Genomic DNA, 22,069 nt, shown 5'->3' with positions numbered 1-22,069 from the left:
TTCTCTCTCGTTTATTATAGTACCTTTCCTCCTTTCTCTCTATGATGTTTATTGAGGAGAAAGAGGATGATATAACTAAGGAAGGAATTCAACTAAGGGATGCATTTATATTCCCTGTGAACAAATGCTGCCCTGGACCATCCAAGTTTCGTTCTTAAAAATCATCATCTTGAGGGGCGCCTGAGTGGCTCAGTCAGTTGAGCATCGGACTCCTGGTTTCTGCTCATGTCATGATCTTACGTTGTGAGATTGAGCCCCGCATCGGGCTCCACACTTAGCATGGATTCTGCTTCAGATTCAGATTCTCTCTCTCTCTCTCTCCCTCCCGCTGCCCCTCCCCCTCTACCCTTCCTCCTGCACTCTACCTATAAAGGGGAGGATCATTGCAGCTGGGCACAAAGCAGTGGTAAATAGCCCCAGCAGGGCAGACTCCAGGGCCTTAACAACATGACGTAGAAGCTAAATAAGGCAATTGATGGTAGGAAAATCTATTTTAAAATATCTAAAAAGTTAAGACAACTTTGGTTATACACTTCTCACTTTTGTAGTGTGGTCTCATAGTTTTATTAGGTAAAGACATTCAGAATATAAAATAGCACATAATAGGGCGCCTGGGTGGCTCAGTCGTTAAGCGTCTGCCTTCGGCTCAGGTCATGATCCCAGGGTCCTGGGGTCGAGTCCCGCATCGGCCTCCCTCCTCGGGGGGAAGCCTGCTTCTCCCTCTCCCCCTCCCACTGCTTGTGTTCCTGCTCTCGCTATCTCTGTCTCTGTCAAATAAATAAATAAAATCTTTAAAAAAAAAAATAGCACATAATAATAAAAAGTGTGGAGTCTGGTGCCAGACTGCCTAAGTTTGATCTCTGGTTTTGTTAATTATTAGCCACATGACCTTAGGCAAGTTACTTAGCTTCTTGGTGCCTCAGTTTCCTTCAGTGTAAAAAGGAATAATAATCATCCTACTTCAGAGGGTTGTTGTAAAATATGCAAATTGCCTAAAATAGTGCCTGGCACATCATAAACACTGCATTTGCTATTATTATTTATAGGAATCAGGTTTTTTTGTTTTGGTTTCTTGGCTTGGTTGTTATTTTTCAGTTCATTAACTAGATTTCCATTTTCCCAGTTTGAATGTTAAAACTTCAGGTCTTTATTAAATCTGGTTCTTTTAACTTGCAAAAAGATTTGATAGCCACACAAGCCTCAGAGGAAAAAAAAATGCAGCCATTTTCCCACTGTGCACTAGATTTTAAAATATGAAGAATAGACACATGCTGAAATTTTAGTCAAGCTAGTTGCAGAATATTATAAACTGCTGCCAGGAGAGAATTTTTTTTTTGTTTAGAAAACTAACATTTTTGAAAGTTATAGAATGTAATGCCTTCACAGAATTACTCTCCTGTTACTGTGAAAAAGGAAATCTCATTGCTTTTGTGCAACCTTTAAAGTCAAAAATTTAACTTAGCTTGAATGTTGCCATTTGTGGGGGACAGTACATTAGAGGCTTTGGAATCCGTTCTGGCAAGTCACTTGGTCTGTGAAGACTCTGTCTCCTCATCCATAAAATGAGGTTGGATCTACAGGCAGGTAGGAGAATCTATAATTCATAGTGGTGGGTTACCCCAGGGCTTGGTAGGGCAGGTGGATGAGATCAGGTAAGGCTAGGCTGAGGCTTTGAAAAGTATGACTTGGAACCTCAAGAAGTGTAGTAAAGCAGAGGGAGACTAGGTATTAACCCAGTGTAAGGTCGGCCTGTGGGTCAGCCCTGAAGCCAGCCCTCAGGCCATTCCCCGCTCATCTCTCTGGCCAGCGGTGTCATAACCTTTTCCCTCCTCCCCTGCCTCCATTATGTTCATAGCATTGCCAGCCTGTTTCCAGAATGTGCCTTATATTATTCCCAACTCAAAATCTTCTTTCTCCAAGCTGATATCCAAGAGTTCTCCAGTTGAAATTAGGTTCACCTTTCCCCATATTTTTTGTGGACTTTGTACTTTAAATACTTAACATCTGCCTTGTAGGATAGACATTTACATATGCCTCCCTCATTAAGTTATTATCTTCTAGGTATTAGGAACCTGCAGTGCCGATAACAGTGTTTTATGTACTATAAATTCTCAGTTAATGTTATGGAAATCTTTCATGCAAAGCAACTATAATGTTCGGTCCTTAATCCACTGACCTTTAGTCACTTTTGTGTCTATGTATATAAGCTTGTGTTTTAGCAGCCCTCATAGAATTACCAAAATTATATAAGGTTTGTAAAAGTGAGGCACTTTTTTTTTTTTTTTAAAGATTTTATTTATTTATTTGAGAGAGAGAGAATGAGAGACAGAGAGCATGAGAGGGAGGAAGGTCAGAGGGAGAAGCAGACTCCCTGCCGAGCAGGGAGCCCAATGCGGGACTCTATCCTGGGACTCCAGGATCATGACCTGAGCCGAAGGCAGTCGCTTAGCCAACTGAGCCACCCAGGTGCCCAAGTGAGGCACTTTTAAAGCATCAAACTAGACTTGTGTCTCTACAGTTTTTATATATAATCATTATTTTTGCAAGTGCCAAAAGTTTTTGCTACTATTTGACATAATCAAATATAAAACAGGTAATATAAAATGAAGCTAGAATCTAAGGTGATGGCATACTAGTTTATGCTGCTAATCATTTGGTTCACTCCAATGCCTGGTAGTAGAGTGACTGCAAGAATAGTGGTGGTAAAAAGCAGGCCTTTGCACTAGACACCTTTTAAATGTCATGGTTAGCCCTGACAGCCTCTTTATGCTTTTTTCAAAGGGGAAATTATACCCCATTTGTTGCTGAAACTTAGAGACTTTGTGGAAGTACTTTAGTATTTTATTTAGTCTTTCAGCCCTTTCCATGAATTTCTCTGATCAAAAGAAATAATGTTTCTGTAGGATTTCACTAAAATAATACTAATTTGGAAATCTTTTTTTTTTTTTTTAAGATTTTATTTATTTATTTGAGAGAGAGCACATGAGAGGGGGGAGGGTGAGAGGGAGAAGCAGACTCCCCGCTGAGCAGGGAGCCCGATGCGGGACTCGATCCAGGGACTCCAGGATCATGACCTGAGCCGAAGGCAGTCGCTTAACCAACTGAGCCACCCAGGCGCCCTAATTTGGAAATCTTAATTGTATAGTCTATAACTCAAACCTACTTACACTATTACTTGCTATCAACTTTTTTTCTTGAATGCTTCAAGAGCTTTTGTATTCAGTTCCATTTGATTCTACCCAAAGTCTTAAGTTCTGATACTGTAGAATAAATAAAGATGTTTCTTCTCCAGAGAGAAAAATCAAGCAGTGGCCTAATTACTTTGACATAAAGAACAACTAAGAGACACCATCATTTTAGGGGATTTTTTTGTTTGTTTCTAATACTAAATCAGTGAAGTTAGATTTATGCAGCAACCTCCAATGGGCTGTTTTACTCAGAATAGGAAGTGAGCGTTCAGTTTGTTGATATCCAGTAAACAGTGGATTTGTCTCTGTTAAATGTCACTAGTGCTTCTAATTATTTTTAGAAGTCACAAGTGTAACTGACAAGTCAGAATACAGAGATACTTAGAACAACGCTGCTCTAGTATCAACAACTCTCCAGTTACTCCCCTTTAATGGGAGTTTTAATAGAGTGTTTCTGGAGATTGGTTTAATTATAAATAAGCAGAACTATCAGTAAATGCCAGGCATGCCGACCCAATATTAGAGGACATCTTTCCAAACTGGCTTTCTTATTTACAAATATTACAAAAACCTATACCAATTTTGCCAGTTAATTTTATTATCTATATTAATTTTTATGTTTTTAAAAACCTATTTCAAGGGCGCCTGGGTGGCTCAGTTGGTTAAGCGACTGCCTTCGGCTCAGGTCATGATCCTGGAGTCCCGGGATTGAGTCCTGCATCGGGCTCCCTGCTCGGCAGGGAGTCTGCTTCTCCCTCTGACCCTCTCATGCTCTCTCTGTCTCATTCTCTCTCTCAAATAAATAAATAAAATCTTTAAAAACCTATTTCAAGGTTGCTCTTCATGTTTCTATATTGCTTTTATTGAAAAGTCGGTAAAGAAAAGTAAATACAGAGTAGAGGTCTTTACTTCTTAATAAATTGATTTTGCAAGTTTTTGTTTTTTAAACAAATACATTTATATATATAGTTAGGGATTAGATTATAGTGCCAATGAAGTACCTGAGGATTAGGAAGGAAGAGGCATGTGATAACTTAGGGAATATAGGCTGTGAATTCAGTAGGGTACAGTTGCCAGGGGAAGCAGGTTCTTGTCTGGCAGGGTCAGAGACCCCATTTGGGAGTGATCCTACTGTTTCCTTTTCCAAAACACACTAAAGCTTTTAGAATCACTTAACAAAAATAGGAACATTTATCTTGCTGGTCTTTCTTCTAATTCTTGATAAAGAAGGGAATATGTGCATCACAGTACTGAAAATCACTAATCTAAAAATCTTTGACAGTCTTCACAAAGACAGTGGGTGCTTTTTTCTAAGTAATTTCATGGGAAGAACACAGTGAAAACATGTAAGCAGTTTCTTTTTCCTTCAGTCCCAAATATGAAAAAAATAGCGTTGGTGGTATAGTGGTGAGCATAGCTGCCTTCCAAATATGAAAAAAATACATAGGACTATGGATGAGCAGAGCTGAAGTGACCGTTTGAGAAAAGTTTAACTGGTAATTCCTCTAGAGTGGTCTATAGCAAATGCATTCTTGATTTTATTTTCAGAGAATCATTTGACCTTTAAGTACCTTCAGTTTATTTGGTTTTGGTAGAAATGTTTGTTATACGGTATTTCCAAAATTTCATGTATCATTCTTAGATTACACTGTCCCCAAAGTAGCAGGTATTCTCACAGTGACTTCTCATTTTTAGTTTTTTCACCTTTAGCAGTGAATGCTGCCTGGAATCGCATCCTGGAATAAGCATCAGGAATATCTTCCTTTGGTGGTAGAGTTTCCACTACCGTGAAGGCCAGTTCATATTGGGAAATGGATATAGTGGAAGATTCAGAGAAAGCATTTATCAGATTGGCCCTGAGTCAAACGATTAGGCTTCCCATGTCACTCTGACCATATCCTTAGGGGCCTGGATGTTGAACCAGTGCACTGCTCTAAAAGGAGTGGTCAGTTCCATGGAGTACTCCCTGTCTTGTTAAGATTTTTTATTTAGGGCGCCTGGGTGGCTCAGTTGGTTGGGCAACTGCCCTCAGCTCAGGTCATGATCCTGGAGTCCCTGGATTGAGTCCCGCATCGGGCTCCCTGCTCGGCGGGGAGTCTGCTTCTCCCTCTGACCCTCCCCCCTCTCATGTACTCGCGCTCTCTCTCATTCTCTCTCTCAAATAAATAAATAAATCTTTAAAAAAAAAAAAGATTATTTATTTATTTAAGAGAGAATGAGAGTGAGCATGAGCAGGAGAAGCAGATGCCCCGTTGAGCAGGGAGCCAGACGTGGGGCTCAATCCCAGGACCCCGGGATCATGACCTGAGCCAAAGGCAGACACTTAGCCCACTCAGCCACCCAGGCGCCCCCTCTCTGTCTTTTTGAAAAAGGGGGGATCCTTTGGCCAAAGTTAGTGAATATTGAGGGCAAGTTGAAATTTTGCATTTCCTGACATTTTTTATTTTTGCCTAGGTGATGGACCATCTGGACTATGCAACCAATGAAGAAAACCCTGTGACTGCTGGTGAACAGATTGTCCAACAATAATATTGAGTGGACCTGCAATAATGTGTCAGTTGATTTTCTACAACTAGAGTTTGACTTTTTAAATTGACTTTTGAATTGACAATCTTAACGAATCTTCAGTGATATGCTTGCAAATACATATTTTTAAGAGCTGGTACTGACAGTTACATCAAATAATTGAAACACATTTGCTTTTAACTATGTTAAAGTTGTGCCTTCACATTAAATAAAGCATATGGTCTGTGTAATTTTGAAAATCTATTATATACAGTATATTTTTCTAAAGAACTGTCTTGACCCACCCCTGTGCTTTCTTACTGAAATGTTTCTTACAACTCCTAGTAATAGACAAAAGCATTTCTGTCAAAGTGAGTTTTTGAACAGCTTTTACTGTCAAGAATTATGCAAATTTTATGCTCTGTAGAAATAACTGCTTACGACCATGTTCGAAGGCAGTTCAACGATGAAATTTTGGACCTTTTCACTGCAGAGGTTAGAAAAATATAATTTGGGAATATATATAAATGCATATTTTTGTAGCATAAGTTTTTTTAAAAGCCCCAATCTTTTTTGAACTTGAAAATCTAAATTACTTTAGTCTGCATATGTATTATATTAAAATATTTTTTCAGATATAAAGGAACAATATATAGAACTAGTCATTAAAAGGACACAGCAACTGAAATCCACAGTTTTCAGTGGTCTGTTTTTCTTGAAGAGGTAGCTTAAATTTCTACACTCTAACATTCAGTTTCACCATTTCTTATCTCTGAAGTTTGGTTCTGTTGATGTTAAGGCTTGAAATTTTGTAAAAACTATTTTTTTATCAACTTCTGTGTTAACACATATGGCTCATTGTGTGAGTACAGCATCCCTAACAGTCTATCACCCCCTCAACTGCCACCTTTTTTTTTTTTTCCTAATTCCCGCTCCTTTCCCCATAGGAAACCAATGTTAATCTTTTAATATTTTGTTGGAGGAGCGTTTAATATACAAAGTGTGCTTCAGAGGAAAGAATTGGAGACAAAACAGGAAACTGGGTTAGTCTTAATTTACTGACAGTACAAGAATTTGAGCAAATTATCTTAGCCCAAAACCCTTGTATCTCAATTTTCGTATCTGCAAAATGAATAAGTTAGACCAATTAATCACTCTGGTACTTTCCAACTTGAAAAATATCTTTTTCAAAAAAAAAAAAAAAGAAAGAAAAAATATCTTTTTCATTCTTTGCTGAATCTCAGTGTGGCCTTGAGCATTATCCTGGGAGTCAGAGGTCGAAGTGTCTTTCTACTGTCTTTTATTTTAAGAAATTCCCAAGTGATGAGTGATTGCAACAAAAGCAGGATTTTGCATTTCTCTCTAAGTAATGTAAAAGATTGTGAACAAGTCTGTGATCTTTCATTCAAGGCCATTTCAACTGATTAAAAGATAAAGCTAATGCCTTTTAAAAATGGATCAAATCTTTGATGTTTGCAGTAAATTTAATATTTGAGGGAATTAGATGCTTTTGTTTAAATTTTGCTAACTAAATTGTAGATAGAGAAGCTCCCTGACAGTCAGCCCCTCTTTCCACTTAGTATACTTATGGGTCCTTTGGTTTATGGCAAAATGACTGGTAAGTATCTGTCAAGTAAGAGTTAATTTTGCCTCCATAATATCAAGTTTGAATTTTTTCCAGAGAATCTAATTTATTTGGCAGACATTGATAGAACAGATTAAGTGCCATTTTAAAGCTCCAACTGTATTTTCATTTATAATATCAATAAAATGTTTGCCAAAATAGAGCTTTTTTAGTAAAATTATCTGTACTCATCCCAACTTTATGATATTTAAAAGCCTCAACCACATTTTATGAAGAACATTAAAGAAAATTTTACATCTAGAAATCTGAAATCTTAGTTCTTTGATACAAATTCTACTTTATCCAACCATAAGTTATGAGAGGTAAATCTTTGTTCTAGTTTGCTATTAAGATCTTATCGATTAAATGAAAATAAGAAACAAAAAGTGAAATTCCACAAATTTCTCCATTCTCAATCTCAACTTTATTTGTATTCAAAGAACACTTCTAGCAACCTAGTTGAAAATATTTTGAGAAATTACAGTAAAGTGCAGAAGTATCTTATTTTGGAAATCAAAATGAACGGAAGATGAGGGAGATGAAAGCTTGGCTTTAAAAGGCTGTGTCATTTCTTTCCCTGTCATCCTCCCACCACCTATAACTTGAAGGGGAAGAGAGTTGTTTTCTTCCTAAATATGTCTTTAAAACAGTGGGATATATAGTATTATTACTTATTGCAAAAAGATAATAATTTATTACTTTTTAGAAAAGTGTGAACATTTTGTAGCTTATCAAACAAAGAACTAAATATCTCAAATTGTAATGTAGGTGATTTTTTACTTCGGTTTAGGTCAGCAAAGATAAATAAGAGGTTTGTGGTAAAAGACCTTTATATTCTAATACACTATATTTTCTTCTAGCTTGTAGATTTTTAGATTAGCAATACCTTAGTAGACTTGGTGATTTACTTTTGAAGGGAGAGAATTTTAACCCATCCACTGTTGGCATTTATAGATTTTAGTTTCATGTCCATAGAGGTTTTGGTGAAATGGGACATTTAAAGTAAATACAAAGGAGATTTCCAGTGTTCCTTTGCTCTTTCAATTTCTTCCGTAGGTATAAGCAAACATTATTTCTACGTTTGACTAAAAAATATTTGAACTGAATTTATTTAAGCTTGGTTTCTAGAAGTTCAACCTGATGGTCTCAGCCAATGAGATTTCAAAAACAGGAATTGCATTTCAGACCAGTGGAATGCACTAGTTTGAAAGGGTTTATGTTTTCCCATTAATAAGGAAAAAAGTTGAACGATGCCAAATAACCAATTCTGCAGTTTAAAATTTTTATTTTCAGTGCTCTCTTTACCTCAGAGGACAATTCTAAACGGGGGTGGGGGGGGGATAATGTAAATAAAATCAAGATACTGAATTTATATTCAGTATATTCACTTTTTGCTTCCTGGAAGAAAGATACTCTGTAAATTCAAGTGACCCAAATCAAATTACTCAACCTTTTGGAATTGGAAAGAAATTGTGTAGTACACATGGTTTGGGTTACTGAAATTTTAGAGTAAACAAAATGATTGATAGAGTTAAATATACAGGCCATATTATAGTGAACACCATATATGCAAATTTCCTTGTTTAATGTTTCCATATTTAAGGACAGCTTTGCATCTATGAAAATATTCATTGGCAGGAAAATCATTTTTAAATTACATTTTAGAACAGTCCTGTATTGGCAATTGAGGCAACTAAGAGAAAAAAGAATATTTAATGTCATTGTATGTTTCTTTGATTAGGCATAAAAAATATTGTAAACTTCTATTCCTTTGGAGTATGGATTTTTTTAATATCTAAATTTTATCTAGTTAGCCTGCAGAATTTCCCAGTAGGACAAATCAGTGTAAAGTTTTTGCCTATTTTATACCTATTGTATTTTGTTCAAATGAGAACCTTTTTAAAAATACATATGATTGAATTTTTACTTCTTAGAAGACAGTTTGAGTGTGGAATTCTTTTTTTTTAACACTTTGATATGTGAGTTGGTATAAATTAATAGTTTTATAACACTACTAGGCTTTATTTTTTTATGGAACATGATTTGAAATTTAAAATTTTTTTGGTGTTAATTTAGCAGTGCTTTAAAACTTCATTATGTGCCAATACTGATAAGAAAAACAATTTTTTTAATGTATTGAATTCACTATGGTATTCAATAAATTATATTTTAAAATAAAATTTGAATTTGTTTTATTTTTAATGGTGAAAAATAATTGAAAATTTAAAGTATACTAGATTATGTTCACATAAAGTATAAATGGTAATAATCTTTAGGTAATTGTGTAGTTATTTAAGTCTGACAAATTATTCATAAAACCTAGATTCCATAAGTGTCATTTACTGGAAATTTATACTGATACATAATACTCCTTCATAAGTATTTATTGAATTAATGTATGCATGGACTTTTTTTTTAAACCAAGAAATGTTACCTGCTACAATGAACATTCCTGGCATTTGCACCTTTGCTGATGTTCTCACAAATTACTAAGATCCCTGCTGCCATTGTACTGCCCTTTTAACAAGCTTTACAGCTCATTTTTCTCATGCTAAAATGTGAGACCCAGTGTATCAGACTCACCTGGAACCCTTGTTGAACTCCAGATTGCTGGCTCCAGTCCCAGATTTTCTAATTCAAGTCTGGAGTTGAATCCAACCAAAAATTTCCATTTCTAACAAGTTCCCAGGTGACATTGGTACTGCTGGCCTGGGGACCACACTTTGAGAACTACTGGTCTAGGGAAATAGAGTATAATAGTTGCATCAAGGGCCCACCATGAGGTTTGTTATCTTAAATTTAAAATGACTATTCTCTGTGTGTGTGTGTGTGTGTGTGTGTGTGTGTGTGTGTCCAGCCACGTTCGGTTTACACAGGTACAATACTGAATTGAATGAGGACTGTGATTTAGCCAAGCAAGGTCAAGAAATTTAAAGAGGAACAAGGGAATTTAGGATGTATGTGAAGCAGTGAATACAACTTACTAACTATGAAATTTAAGCTGGACAAGAAGACATGAGGATTTGAGGGGATGATGGAATGATAGTGAAAAGGTGTGGGGATAAATACATTTTAGGTCCCTATATTGTTGAGTGATTGTTGGGTTTAGAATATCAGAAGTTGGATAGATGAGCAGTGGTGATCTGAGTGGAGTGTTAGAAATTGAAATTATGAGGAATTGCCATTACTGGTAATGACAAGGTCAGTGTAGGCTTCCCAGATAAAATACAGGATGCCCATTTAAATTTGAATTTCAGATAAATAATGGTCACTTTTTAGTGTAGGTGTATTCCAAGGCATACTTAGAACATACATTGTATTTTTCTTGATAGCTTATTCCCAGTATGGGTCTATTTTTCTCCGTTATACCTATCACTCAATGAGTCCTTTCCGTCTAGTAATCCTTCAATTATGGGAAATATTTTTAAATTATTTCACTCATTATTACCTCCCCTTTATTTTCTCTGTTATTTCTTTCTGGAAGCCCTGATATTTTGATGTTGCACCTCCTGTACTAATCCTCTATTTGTCTTATCTTTCCTCTCAAATATTCCACAACCTATCTTTTCGCCCTGTTAATCTAGAAGATATCCTTAACATTATCTTCTAATCTTTTATTGGATTTTTTATTTCTGCTAACATGTTTTTAATTTCCAAGAGCTCTTTTTTGCTCTCTGACACTTTTTTTCTAGCATCCTATTGCTGTTTCATTGATGCCATATATTCTCTTAACTCTGAAAATATTAATGACAGGGCTTTTGTTAGCTTGTTTTTGAAACGTATCTGTATAGCCACTACTTTCTTTCCAATTCCATTCTTGTGTGTTATATCTTAGAAGCTTTCTTCAGAGGAAAGGAAATTTTCAGATTTCTGCTTATGTTCAAGAGTGAAAAACTAAAAACCCAATTGGATACTCTGAGCACATAAGTGGGGCTTAAACTTTTTATTTTTATTTTATTTTTTTATTTTTTTAAAAATTTTATTTATTTGAGAGAATGAGATAGCATGAGAGGGGGGAGGGTCAGAGAGAGAGGCAGACTCCCTGCTGAGCAGGGAGCCCGACATGGGACTCGATCCCGGGACTCCAGGATCATGACCTGAGCCGAAGGCAGTCGCTTAACCAACTGAGCCACCCAGGCGCCCCATTTTTATTTATATTTGAGAGAGAGAGAGCAAGTGAGCAGGGAGTCCAATGCAGGACTTAATCCCAGGACCCTGGGATCATGACCTGAGCCAAAAGCAGATGCTTAACCGACTGAGCCACCCAGGCACCCGTAAGTGGGGCTTAAATGAAAGGTACATTGTAGGATGATCTGGCTCTGCTGCTGGGAAAGGCTGATGTTGGTATTTTTAAGTGCCTTCTTGTGGGATGATCAGATTCCTTCAAAACAATCTCTTCCAATCTCCTGGAGTCATGTGGTTGGAGAAAGTGTTGACAGTCTTAGCGTTCTGTATGTAAACATTCACTCAAATACCATTTTCAGTGTGTTACCTATGCATGCCCTCAATTGTGACTGGATCCCGCAGGCCAGAGCCCCCCCTGTTTTACTCTCTCCAAGGATCAAAACTCCACTTTTCTGCCAATCAGGGAGGGACACTTGCCCACCTACATGAAGTAGGGGAGGAGATCTGTGGCTCTTCATGGATTTGAAAATAGCCATGTTATTTTCATCCCAAATGAAATAATTGGTTTAACCAATGATCATCAGTGTATGAAACCATTAGGTAAAAGGAAGGTTTAAACTGTCAGCACCTGAGGGCGCCTGGGTGGCTCAGATGGTTAAGCGTCTGCCTTCGGCTCAGGTCATGATCCCAGGGTCCTGGGATCGAGTCCCTCATCAGGCTCTCTGCTCCTTGGGAGCCTGCTTCTCCCTCTGCCTCTCTCTCTCTCTGTCTCTCATGAATAAATAAATAAAAATCTTTAAAAAAAAAAAAACTGTCAGCACCTGAAATCATTGATGAATCTTAATATTACTAAAAGTGGGACAACCAGACATTGCAGGCCTTTCAACATGATGCAGTGTGAAGCACAAAGCACCATGAAATGTTCTTGCAAAAAAGATAACCTGGAATCTAATCAAATTAGAGCATGAACTTCCAACTATGGGAAATATGGAGGATGAAGAAACAAAGAACACTCAAGGGAGGGACGCCTGGGTGGCTCAGTCAGTTAAGTGGCTGCCTTCGGCCCGGGTCATGATCCCAGAGTCCTGGGATCGAGTCCCACATCGGGCTCCTTGCTCAGCAGGGAGCCTGCTTCTCCCTCCCTCTCCCTCTGCTTGTGCTCTCTCTGTGAAATAAATAAAATCTAAAAAAAGAAAAAAAAAAAGAACACTCACGGGAGCAAACTTACAGATAAAGAATATGCAACATTCTAAAGGACCACTGAATTGGTTCTTGTAATAAATCAATAGCATGGGGGAAAAGTGAGGAAAGAAGGTTTGCTCTAAATTAAAAGAAACTTCTGTGACCTGACACCCAAATCCCTTGTGTAGACCTTGTTTGGATCCCGATTCAAAAACCAACTAAACAAGGGCGCCTGGGTGGCTCAGTTGGTTAAGCGGCTGCCTTCGGCTCAGGTCATGATCCTGGAGTCCCGGGATCGAGTCCCGCATCGGGCTCCCTGCTCAGCGGGGAGCCTGCTTCTCCTTCTGACCCTCCCCCCTCTCATGTGCTCTCTGTCTCTCTCATTCTCTCTGTCTCAAATAAATAAATAAAATCTTTAAAAAAAAAAAGAAACCAACTAAACAAGACATTGGTGAACCAGCTAGGAAAACTTGGTTATGAACCAGATAAAAGACAATACCAAATAGTTACTACTTATTTTTTTAGATCTGATAACAGCATGATGTCCACTTTTTTAAACAGATGTATGTCAAAATAAAGAGCAAAATGATATGATGTCTATGATTTGCTTTAAATTGAATCAGCTTCAGCTAAGAAAATAAGAAAAAGAAAAAAAACAGATAAAGCAAATGCAGTAAAATCTTGATAATCATTGAAGCTCGGTGATGGGTGTTTGTTTTTACTCTTGTGTATGCATGAAATCCCCCCCACCTGCATGAATTTATTAAAATTTTTCATTTGAGAACTGTTGCTTCATGTAATGTTGCAATGGAGCAAACTTAGGTGTGTGTTCAATTTCCTTTCATGTGTATCTCTCCTTACGTTTTTACTCTTGAGCTGTACATTTGTAATCACTGGCATCTGTATTGTATTTAAATCTTTTTCAAAGCACAGAGCCAATTAATCCAATTAATAGCTGGTTTCTTGGTTATTTTATGTTTTTACATATTTTAGCTTTATTTAAGGTGTTATGTATACTGTAATTGCCTTGTATGATCTTGAAGTATATTAAGTTAACTACCTGCATGTTATCCCTTTGAGATTTTCATGAAACAAGATGAAAATCTAAGAATAGTGAGGCAGGTATATACACATACACATACACATGTAAACGGACATATATACTTATAGTAATTCCATTTTAATGCCATTTAACTTCTATTGTTATCCTTAGATAACCTTATAATGTTAAAATCTTAATAAGTTGCTATTAAGTTAGGAGATATGTGTTAGCAATGTTGATATATAAGAGAAATAAAGATATCAGTATCAGAAAATCAGATCTTTTTTTGAGATCCCTTGTTTTCAATTTTTAAAAAATATTTGCTTGTTTGTTTAGTTTTGAGAGACAGAGAAAACATGCAAGCCCGGGGTGGAGGTGGGGGGGATTGGGAGGAGGGGCAGAAGGAGAGGGAGAGAGAATTCCAAGCCGGCTCCACGCTCAGCACAGAGCCCAACATGGGGCTCAATCTCACGACCCTGAGATTATGACCTGAGTTAAAATCAAGAGTCGGACAGGGGCGCCTGGGTGGCTCAGTTGGTTAAGCGACTGCCTTCGGCTCAGGTCGTGATCCTGGAGTCCCTGGATCGAGTCCCTGGATCGAGTTCCGCATGGGGCTCCCTGCTCAGCAGGGAGTCTGCTTCTCCCTCTGACCCTCCTCCCTCTCATGCTCTCTGTCTCTCATTCTCTCTGTCTCAAATAAATAAATAAAATCTTTAAAAAAAAAAAAAAAATCAAGAGTCGGACACCACTGAATGAGTCACCCATGCGCCCCTCCTTGTTTTCAATTTTTACCGATATCCTATGTAAAGAAAACCTTTTTTAGCAAACAAGATTATCAAAGCAAACAGCTGCTTCAAACTAGATAATCAAGTTTAGACTTATTATATATCTTACTACTTGGGTTTGCTCAAAAACATTGATATGTCTATGCAAATTAATAACAATTCACAATTAGAACCACCAATTAATAATTTAAAAATTGGCCATGAAAATTAAAATCTGCAGCACAGTCTCATGATCTCTAAAATCCCAAATCACTAACATGTACGACCTGATTATCCATCCCTCAGTTTTATGTGATTAAGTCTCTGCCTGAGACTGAAATTCAGAGATTAGGCTTTTACATAAACTTCACAAGTTTTGTTTGTTTGTTTTTACTTTCTCAGGAAGTAGTTGAATCAAATGATTTAGGGATAGCTACAACATCAATATTAGTTTTAGGAAATTATCACTGTTCATCATAGTTGGATATATTTAGTCTCAGACCCCTCTAAACTCTGCCCAGCCAAAGTCATCCATTCATTGTAGACTTACATACACTTCAGAGAAGTTTCTGCAGTCCCAGCAATAACATTCTTCATTAACACAAAGGCTTTGCTCAAGTCAAAGGGGAATTTCTCTATATGGCTACTAGTATTTGGTTCTAGCTTCTGCCCAAATACAGTCACTTGGGGCAGAGTTTTAAAACTTCAGGAAGAGATTTATTTTTTTCCTTTAAAAATAAACTAGGGCCGGGGCGCCTGGGTGGCTCAGTTGTGAAGTGTCTGCCTTCGGCTCAGGTCATGATCCCAGGGTCCTGGGATCGAGGCCCGCATCGGGCTCCCTGCTTGGTGGGAAGCCTGCTTCACCCTCTCCCACTCCCCCTGCTTGTGTTCCCTCTCTCGCTGTGTCTCTCTCTGTCAAATAAATAAATAAAATCTTAAAAAAAAAAAAAAAAAACACCTAGGACCAAAGAAGAGTTATAAAAAATGTTTATATTTGTGTATTATGTAACTAATTGGCATTTTTGCATGTACTAAAGCTGAAGAAGCCCAATTTTCATCCTCTCAATAATTCAAGAACTATTTATTGAATACCAATGATATGCCAGGCACTGTACTAAACTATTGGGGTTAGAGATTAATATTTGAAATATTCCAGGTATTTTTGGTTGCCATTTTATAAGCTTTCCCCTTGCAAACCAGGTTAATTCTTTTGAAAGAATGCCTCAGGAAGAAAATCCGTTAATCCTCTATCCAAAGTACAGCAAAATTTGTTGGAACTGGTTTAATCACTCTTTGCTTATATAAACAAAGGATTTTCCAGACATTTATAAGTGTCTAATTTAGGTGACAGGGAAATTTTATATAAAATAGGCATTGCATATATTGACTTTCTTTTTAGTTGTTTTGATGCTTTCATCGATTTTAATTATTTTCATGTTGCCAGCGTTCTAAGTTGCTCCTCTTCGGTTATGAGATACAGCGTCTCTTTCTCAGTTGCCTGGGGACTTAGAGCAATGGCAAATCCATTCAGGGAGAAGTCAAAGCATGACTGATACGGAAACAATCATATAAACCAGCTGGTAAAGAAAACAAAGATCCTGAATTAGCTGATTAAATAGTTTGAGGAAAAGATTTTGTGAAAGACTGAATCATATGCAATCTGTTGTTCTCTATTATTAGTGACTGATTTCTCCTTTTTTTTTTTTTTTTTACTATCACAAGGGGGTAATACAGCATAAAGGTTAAGGGGATTAGAGTCTGGAATTAGACTGTCATAGTTGTAACCCTGGCTCTGCCCCATGCCTCAGTTTCCTCCTCCGTACAACAAGGATGATAATAGTATTTAGCTGATGGAGTTGAAAGGACTTAATACATGTTGAGTAGAACAACACCAGGCAAATAGAAACCATTCAACAAATGCTAGCTAGCTATTAATGTGAGGAGGTAAGGACACTGATGCTTTCAAATTGTTGAACTGTAAATGTGCTTTACTCATCTGAATGTAAACCTCTATATTTGTGTGGATGTCAAGATTTGTGAAACATGTATTAAAGAATTGTAGGAAGTCATAAAGCCTGCTAGTGTTACAGATAGTAATCATTCATAAATTGTACTACTTCTAGTCACTTCATTTTTTTAGATTTTATTTTAAAATAAAATATTTATTTTAAATATTTAAAATATTTTTACCTCATAAAAATATTTCATTTTTAAGGGGGAGGGGCAGAGGGAGAGAAGCAGGCTCCCTGCTAGCAGGGAACCCAAGGCAGGGCTCTATCCCACGACCCTGGGATCATGACCTGAGCTGAAATCAAGAGTCAGATGCTTAACCGACTGAGCCACCCAGGCGCCCCTGGTCACTTCAGATATAATACAACTTACAATAAACTCAGAATATTCTAAAAATATTTTTTCTAGGTTAAAATTAAGCCTCTTTATTATTAAATACCCCAAGGCCTCAGAAAATCTACTAATATTTAAAATGGTTGTTTTGCAAATATCCCTATTACAGCTGTTTGAGTTTAGATCAGTGAAATGTGCTTCTGAAAGTTTCTAAAGGTAATGCAACACCAAGTATTGTATATATATATTTGTTAACAAATTTAAATTACAAAAACAAAGAAGAAATTGTCTTTATTACTGTCGCTTCCTAGTAAGTCTTGAAGTGGGGTAGTATTAATGTCAGCCTTCAAGTTTGTTCTTCTCCTTTAATATTATGTTGGTGATTATCAGTATTTTGCCTCTCCATATAAATTTTAGAATCAGTTTGTTGGTATCCACAAAATCACTTGCTAAGATTTTTATTGAAATTGTGTTGAATTTATAGATCAAGTTGAGAAGAACTGATATCTAGACAATATTGAGTCTTCCTATCCATGTAGATGGAGCATCTCTCCATTTATTTAGAGCTTCTTCGATTTCTTTCCTCAGAGTTTTGTAGTTTTCCTCATATGAATCTTGTATATATTTTGTTAGATTTATACCTAAGTGTTTCATTTTCTTGGTGCTAATGTAAATGTTATTGTGTTTTAATTTCAAATTTCAATTATTCATTTCTCATACAATTTTCTCAGGATAAAAATTTTTTTGCTTGAAAATCTTTTGTTGACCACACAATTGTAATTCTCTACAACAAAATTGGATGGAAGACGGGTACTATTAGGATTCTGCAGAGAATGCTTCCCCATAACTGATTGTCATATATATATATAGATATATAAAATTGGCTCATGCAATTACGGAGTTTGAGAAATCCCACTATTTGCTGTCTGCAGGACAGGAAAGCCAGTGGTATAGTTCTGAGAACCAGAGGGCTGATGGTGTATTTGCAGGCAAGAACAGGAGACGACTGATGTCCCAGCTCATCTGCCAGGCAGAGAACAAATTCCCCCCTTCCTCTGCCTTTTTGTTCTATTTGGGTCCTCAGTAGATCGAAGAAGCCCCATCCACACTGGGGAGAAAAATCTGCTTTACTCAGTATCCCAATTCAAATGCCAACCTCATGCAGAAACACCCTCACAGACACCCCCAGAAATCATGTTCAATCTCCATGTCCATGTCAAGTTGGCAATTAAAATTAACCATCATGGGGTAATCAGAATTAGTGATCCTCACACTGAGATACAGATACATGCCCATGGTGATAAATGAAGACATTCCAAGGGATATGGATAATATTAACTGGTTTCATAAGAGTGATTTTATTTCATATTTCTCTTACTTCCATCTTCTTTTTGTCTTTCTTATTTCCACCTTCTTAGAGGATATCTCATAGTTGTTTCTACATACCATGTGCACTGGGGAATTGGACACTTAGAAACTAAGGCCAGTATAGTCAATCAGTTTTAGAACAAAACATTTAAAGAAAGAGGTACAAACAGTAGCACAAGGCCTGAGCCATGTCAGGAAGTGACCTAGCTCACACTGTGTGCTCCACAGGAGATGTTCAACAAATACAATGAGTAAATGGATGACTGATTAATTAAACATTCTACTATGAGAACACAGACTTCCATATTCTGCTCCACTTCCTTTAAGTATGTAGTAACAGCACTTTGTCTTAATCTGACAAAACTCTGCATGCCTGAACCAAAGATCAGAATTACATCTTTAGAATCTGGGCTATCAGAGAATTAGGTTTTTTTCTTCAACAAATATTATTGAATGATTCTTACGTACGTGTCATCGAGCTAGGATACCGGTGAATAAGGTAGGTAAGGTTAGGATCCTTGGATGTTTAGTGGCAGGAGGTGAGGGGATTATAAGTAAGTAAGTAAGCAAGCTGGTAAGCTGGTAAGCTGGTAAGCTGGTAAGGTGGTAATTAGAGTGAGAGAAATGCTGTAATAGGGAATATACAGTATACAATGGGAGCATATAGAAGCAACACCTAAACCAGATTGGCTGTGCTATGTGGAGGAAATAAAAGAATTCTTGAGGGCGCCTGGGTGGCTCAGTTGGTTGGGCGACTGCCTTCGGCTCGGGTCATGATCCTGGAGTCCCGGGATCGAGTCCCACGTCGGGCTCCCTGCTCGGCGGGGCGTCTGCTTCTCCCTCTGCCCTCTTCCCTCTCGTGCTCTCTGTCTCTCATTCTCTCTCTCGCCAAATAAATAAATAAAATCTTTAAAAAAAAAAAAAAGAATTCTTGAAAGAAGGAATTTACAAGTTGAGGCCTGATAATGGACGTTTGAAGAGGACAGGAAGTAGGCTAGAAGTAACTAGAGATAAAACTGGAAAAATAAGGGCGCCTGGGTGGCTCAGTTGGTTAAGCGACTGCCTTCGGCTCAGGTCATGATCCCGGAGTCCCGGGATCGAGTCCCGCATCGGACTCCCTGCTCAGCAGGGAGCCTGCTTCTCCCTCTGACCCTCCCCCCTCTCATGTGCTCTCTGTCTCTCTCATTCTGTCTCAAATAAATAAATAAAATCTTTAAAAAAAAAACAACTGGAAAAATAAGATGAGATTAGATACTAAAGTATTTGGACCTGTTATGAGAGCATTAAGAGCTGCTGAAGGGTTTGAAGTATAGAAAAGAGCTAAGGATCATTCTTACTAAAGCAATTTTAAGGAAGTGACTGTTTAGCTTTATTACTGGAGTCCCAGCATCTTATCATTTTAAAAGAGTTGATATGACATGGTTATACCTCTCTGCCTTTGTTTGAGTATTCTCTTGATCTAGAACACCTTACTAAACTTCTATATATATACCCTTCCAATTCTTCCCACAATACTCAGTTCATATTCTAGTGCCCCCAAACTTTTCAAACATTCTCCAGCTGGTGGCTTGCTTCTACCACGGCATAGCGCCTTATTTGTACCACATTTTAATCAGTAATATATTGCTGCATAACAGATTACCCTCAAATTAATGACTTGAAGGAACAATAAACACATCATTTCTCATAGTTCCCAGAGTCAGGAACTTGGAGAAGCTTAGCGGTGACTCTGTCTCAGAGTTTTGCATGAGGTTACAAGATGTCAGTTGGGGCTGCCGTCATCTGACATCTGGGGTCAAAGGATACACTTTCAGGACGGCTTACCCATACAGTGGGCAAGTTGGTGCTCACTATTGACAGGTCTCATCTCCTTGCCACTTGTACATCTTCACAAAACAGCTTAAGTGTCCTCATGGCATGGCACCTGACTTCCCCCAGAGTGAGTATTCTAAAAGAGCAAGGTGGGGGCCAAAACATCTTTTATGACCAAGCCTTAGAAGTCTGACACATTGTCATTTTCACAATATCCCACCAATCACACAGGTCAGCCCTATTCATTGTGGGAGATTACACAAGGGTGAGAATACCAGGAAGTGAGGAACACGAAGGGCCCTATTGGAGGTTGGCTAACACAGCAATCATAATATTTATCTTCATTATGAGTTTGGCTTGTATATCTGTTCCACTAGATCAGTGTTTCTCACCCTTTTTTTCATAACTCCACTGTGCAGTCTTTTTAGACATGTTTTTCCTAATTGTACCCCCCTCATGAAATTGTAATGTTTATTTATGTACTATACGTATATCCGTGCTTTATATATAAAAAGAGTAGTATTTTCACACACACATCCCCTTTCCCCCCCCCAGGAATCAATTTTCACTTCCAAGAAGTAACTGATATCACTCCCTTTGATGTTGAGAATGCATGCAAGTCTGAAAGCTGAAAATCCGAGAGTGGGCTGCCTCCAATCTTCCTCCAGGGAAAGACCTGGGGGTAAGGGTGGGGGAGGGGGTGGCAAACTCCCTGCAGCCCACACACACTCTCCCAAGGCAAAAACGTTTCTCCTGTCTTTCCTAGGGAGGCGCCTATCACTCTTTGGAATTCAGTTCTCTTGGTTGCCTACCACGACCTCAGTTCTCTGATGAGTTTTAAAAATAACAGTTTTGCAGATTGTCTGGCTTTTTCTTGTTAGAATGGGAGTGACATTCTCTTGTTGCTTTCTACATCTTAAGAGGAAGTGGAACTCTTCTTTTTCAGTTTCATGAAAATAATCAAAGGGGTTTCCATGCACTAAGTGTCCTGAGAGTGTCTCCTACTGCCTTCTAAGGCAATGTCCGTAGCTTACAGTGCTCACGCATTTTCTCATTTCTTTAGAGTTTGCGTTGTTTGTGGTCATTTGTATAGCTGACATTTACTGAGCCCTTAGTATGTTCTAACACTGTTCTACATGCATTAGTTCATTTCGAACCACCCCTGACTCCCCTCTTTTCTCTCATGCCCACATCCTATCTGTCAGGTGATCCTTTGGCTCTATCTTCAAAATATAACCCATTCCTTTAAAAACTAAAAATGGACTTAAGAAGGGCCTAGCAATTGCATTTATCTCAGAGAAATGAAGAGTTATTTTCATGGAGGAACTTATACACAAATGTTCATAGCAACTTTGTAGTGGTCCAGACCTCCCCAGATGTCCTTCAAAAGATGAATGGACAAACTGTGGTGATGAAGGATAGTTGGAAGAAAAGCAGGCAGGGACAAGGGGGGCACTGCCCTAAGAGGAAACCACCCTTAAGAGGATTTTATGCCACCCTGGAAGGAGCCCTCCCTCCTTTCCCACGTAATAGATGACAAAACCTGATTGGATGACAGGAGCAGGGAGGGTTAATCAAATTAAGACAGCCCTCCAACAAAGCCCATAAAAACCCCTAGATATAGAACCTCCTCTGGGGTCCCCTCCCTCTTTGGGAGTTTTGTATTCTATCATTCAGTAAACTTTACTATCACTCAATAAAACTTGCTTTGCTGCCCACTACTCTGTCTGGTCTACTCCTTAATTTTTCAAAGCAGCGTGACCAAGAACTGCGGGCACCGAAGGAAAAGAAATCCTGTAGCAGTGGTACATCCAGATCATGGGGTGCTGTTCAGCAATGAAGAAGAATAAATTGCTGGTACAAGCAACAACTTGGATGAATCTCCAGGGAATTATGCTTAGTGAGGCTAGCCACAGGGGGATACATACTGCACGATCCCATTTATGTAACAGTTGTGAATAACATAATTATGGAGCTAGAACTGCAGACTGCTGGATGTCAGGTTAGGAGTGGGATGGGAGGGGTGTGGCTATAAGGGAGTGACATGAGGGATCTCATAATACAGTTCAGTATCTTGATTGATTGGGTGGTTACTCCAGGCTATACATGTGACAAA

The 22,069-nt window shown here is 38.0% G+C and overlaps 1 protein-coding gene across 2 annotated transcripts in view; it reads left to right on the top strand.

Moving 5' to 3' along the window:
- Positions 1-5,953, top strand: part of SPPL2A (signal peptide peptidase like 2A) — a 51,189-nt gene extending 45,236 nt beyond the window's left edge. For both annotated transcript variants that reach the window (XM_006741199.3, XM_081831072.1), the window contains one exon: positions 5,643-5,953. In XM_006741199.3, coding sequence (XP_006741262.1) covers positions 5,643-5,717 — 75 coding nt within the window. In that variant the 3' untranslated portion in view covers positions 5,718-5,953. The remainder of the gene's footprint in view (positions 1-5,642) is intronic.
- Positions 5,954-22,069: the final 16,116 nt, after the last annotated feature.

The sequence above is a fragment of the Leptonychotes weddellii genome, chromosome 9 (assembly GCF_054177405.1).
Source record: "Leptonychotes weddellii isolate Sample4059 chromosome 9, ASM5417740v2, whole genome shotgun sequence".
Taxonomy (NCBI): Eukaryota; Metazoa; Chordata; class Mammalia; order Carnivora; family Phocidae; genus Leptonychotes; species Leptonychotes weddellii.
The sequence above is the reverse complement of the archived record's forward strand: the minus strand, read 5'-3'. Positions and strand labels throughout refer to the sequence as shown.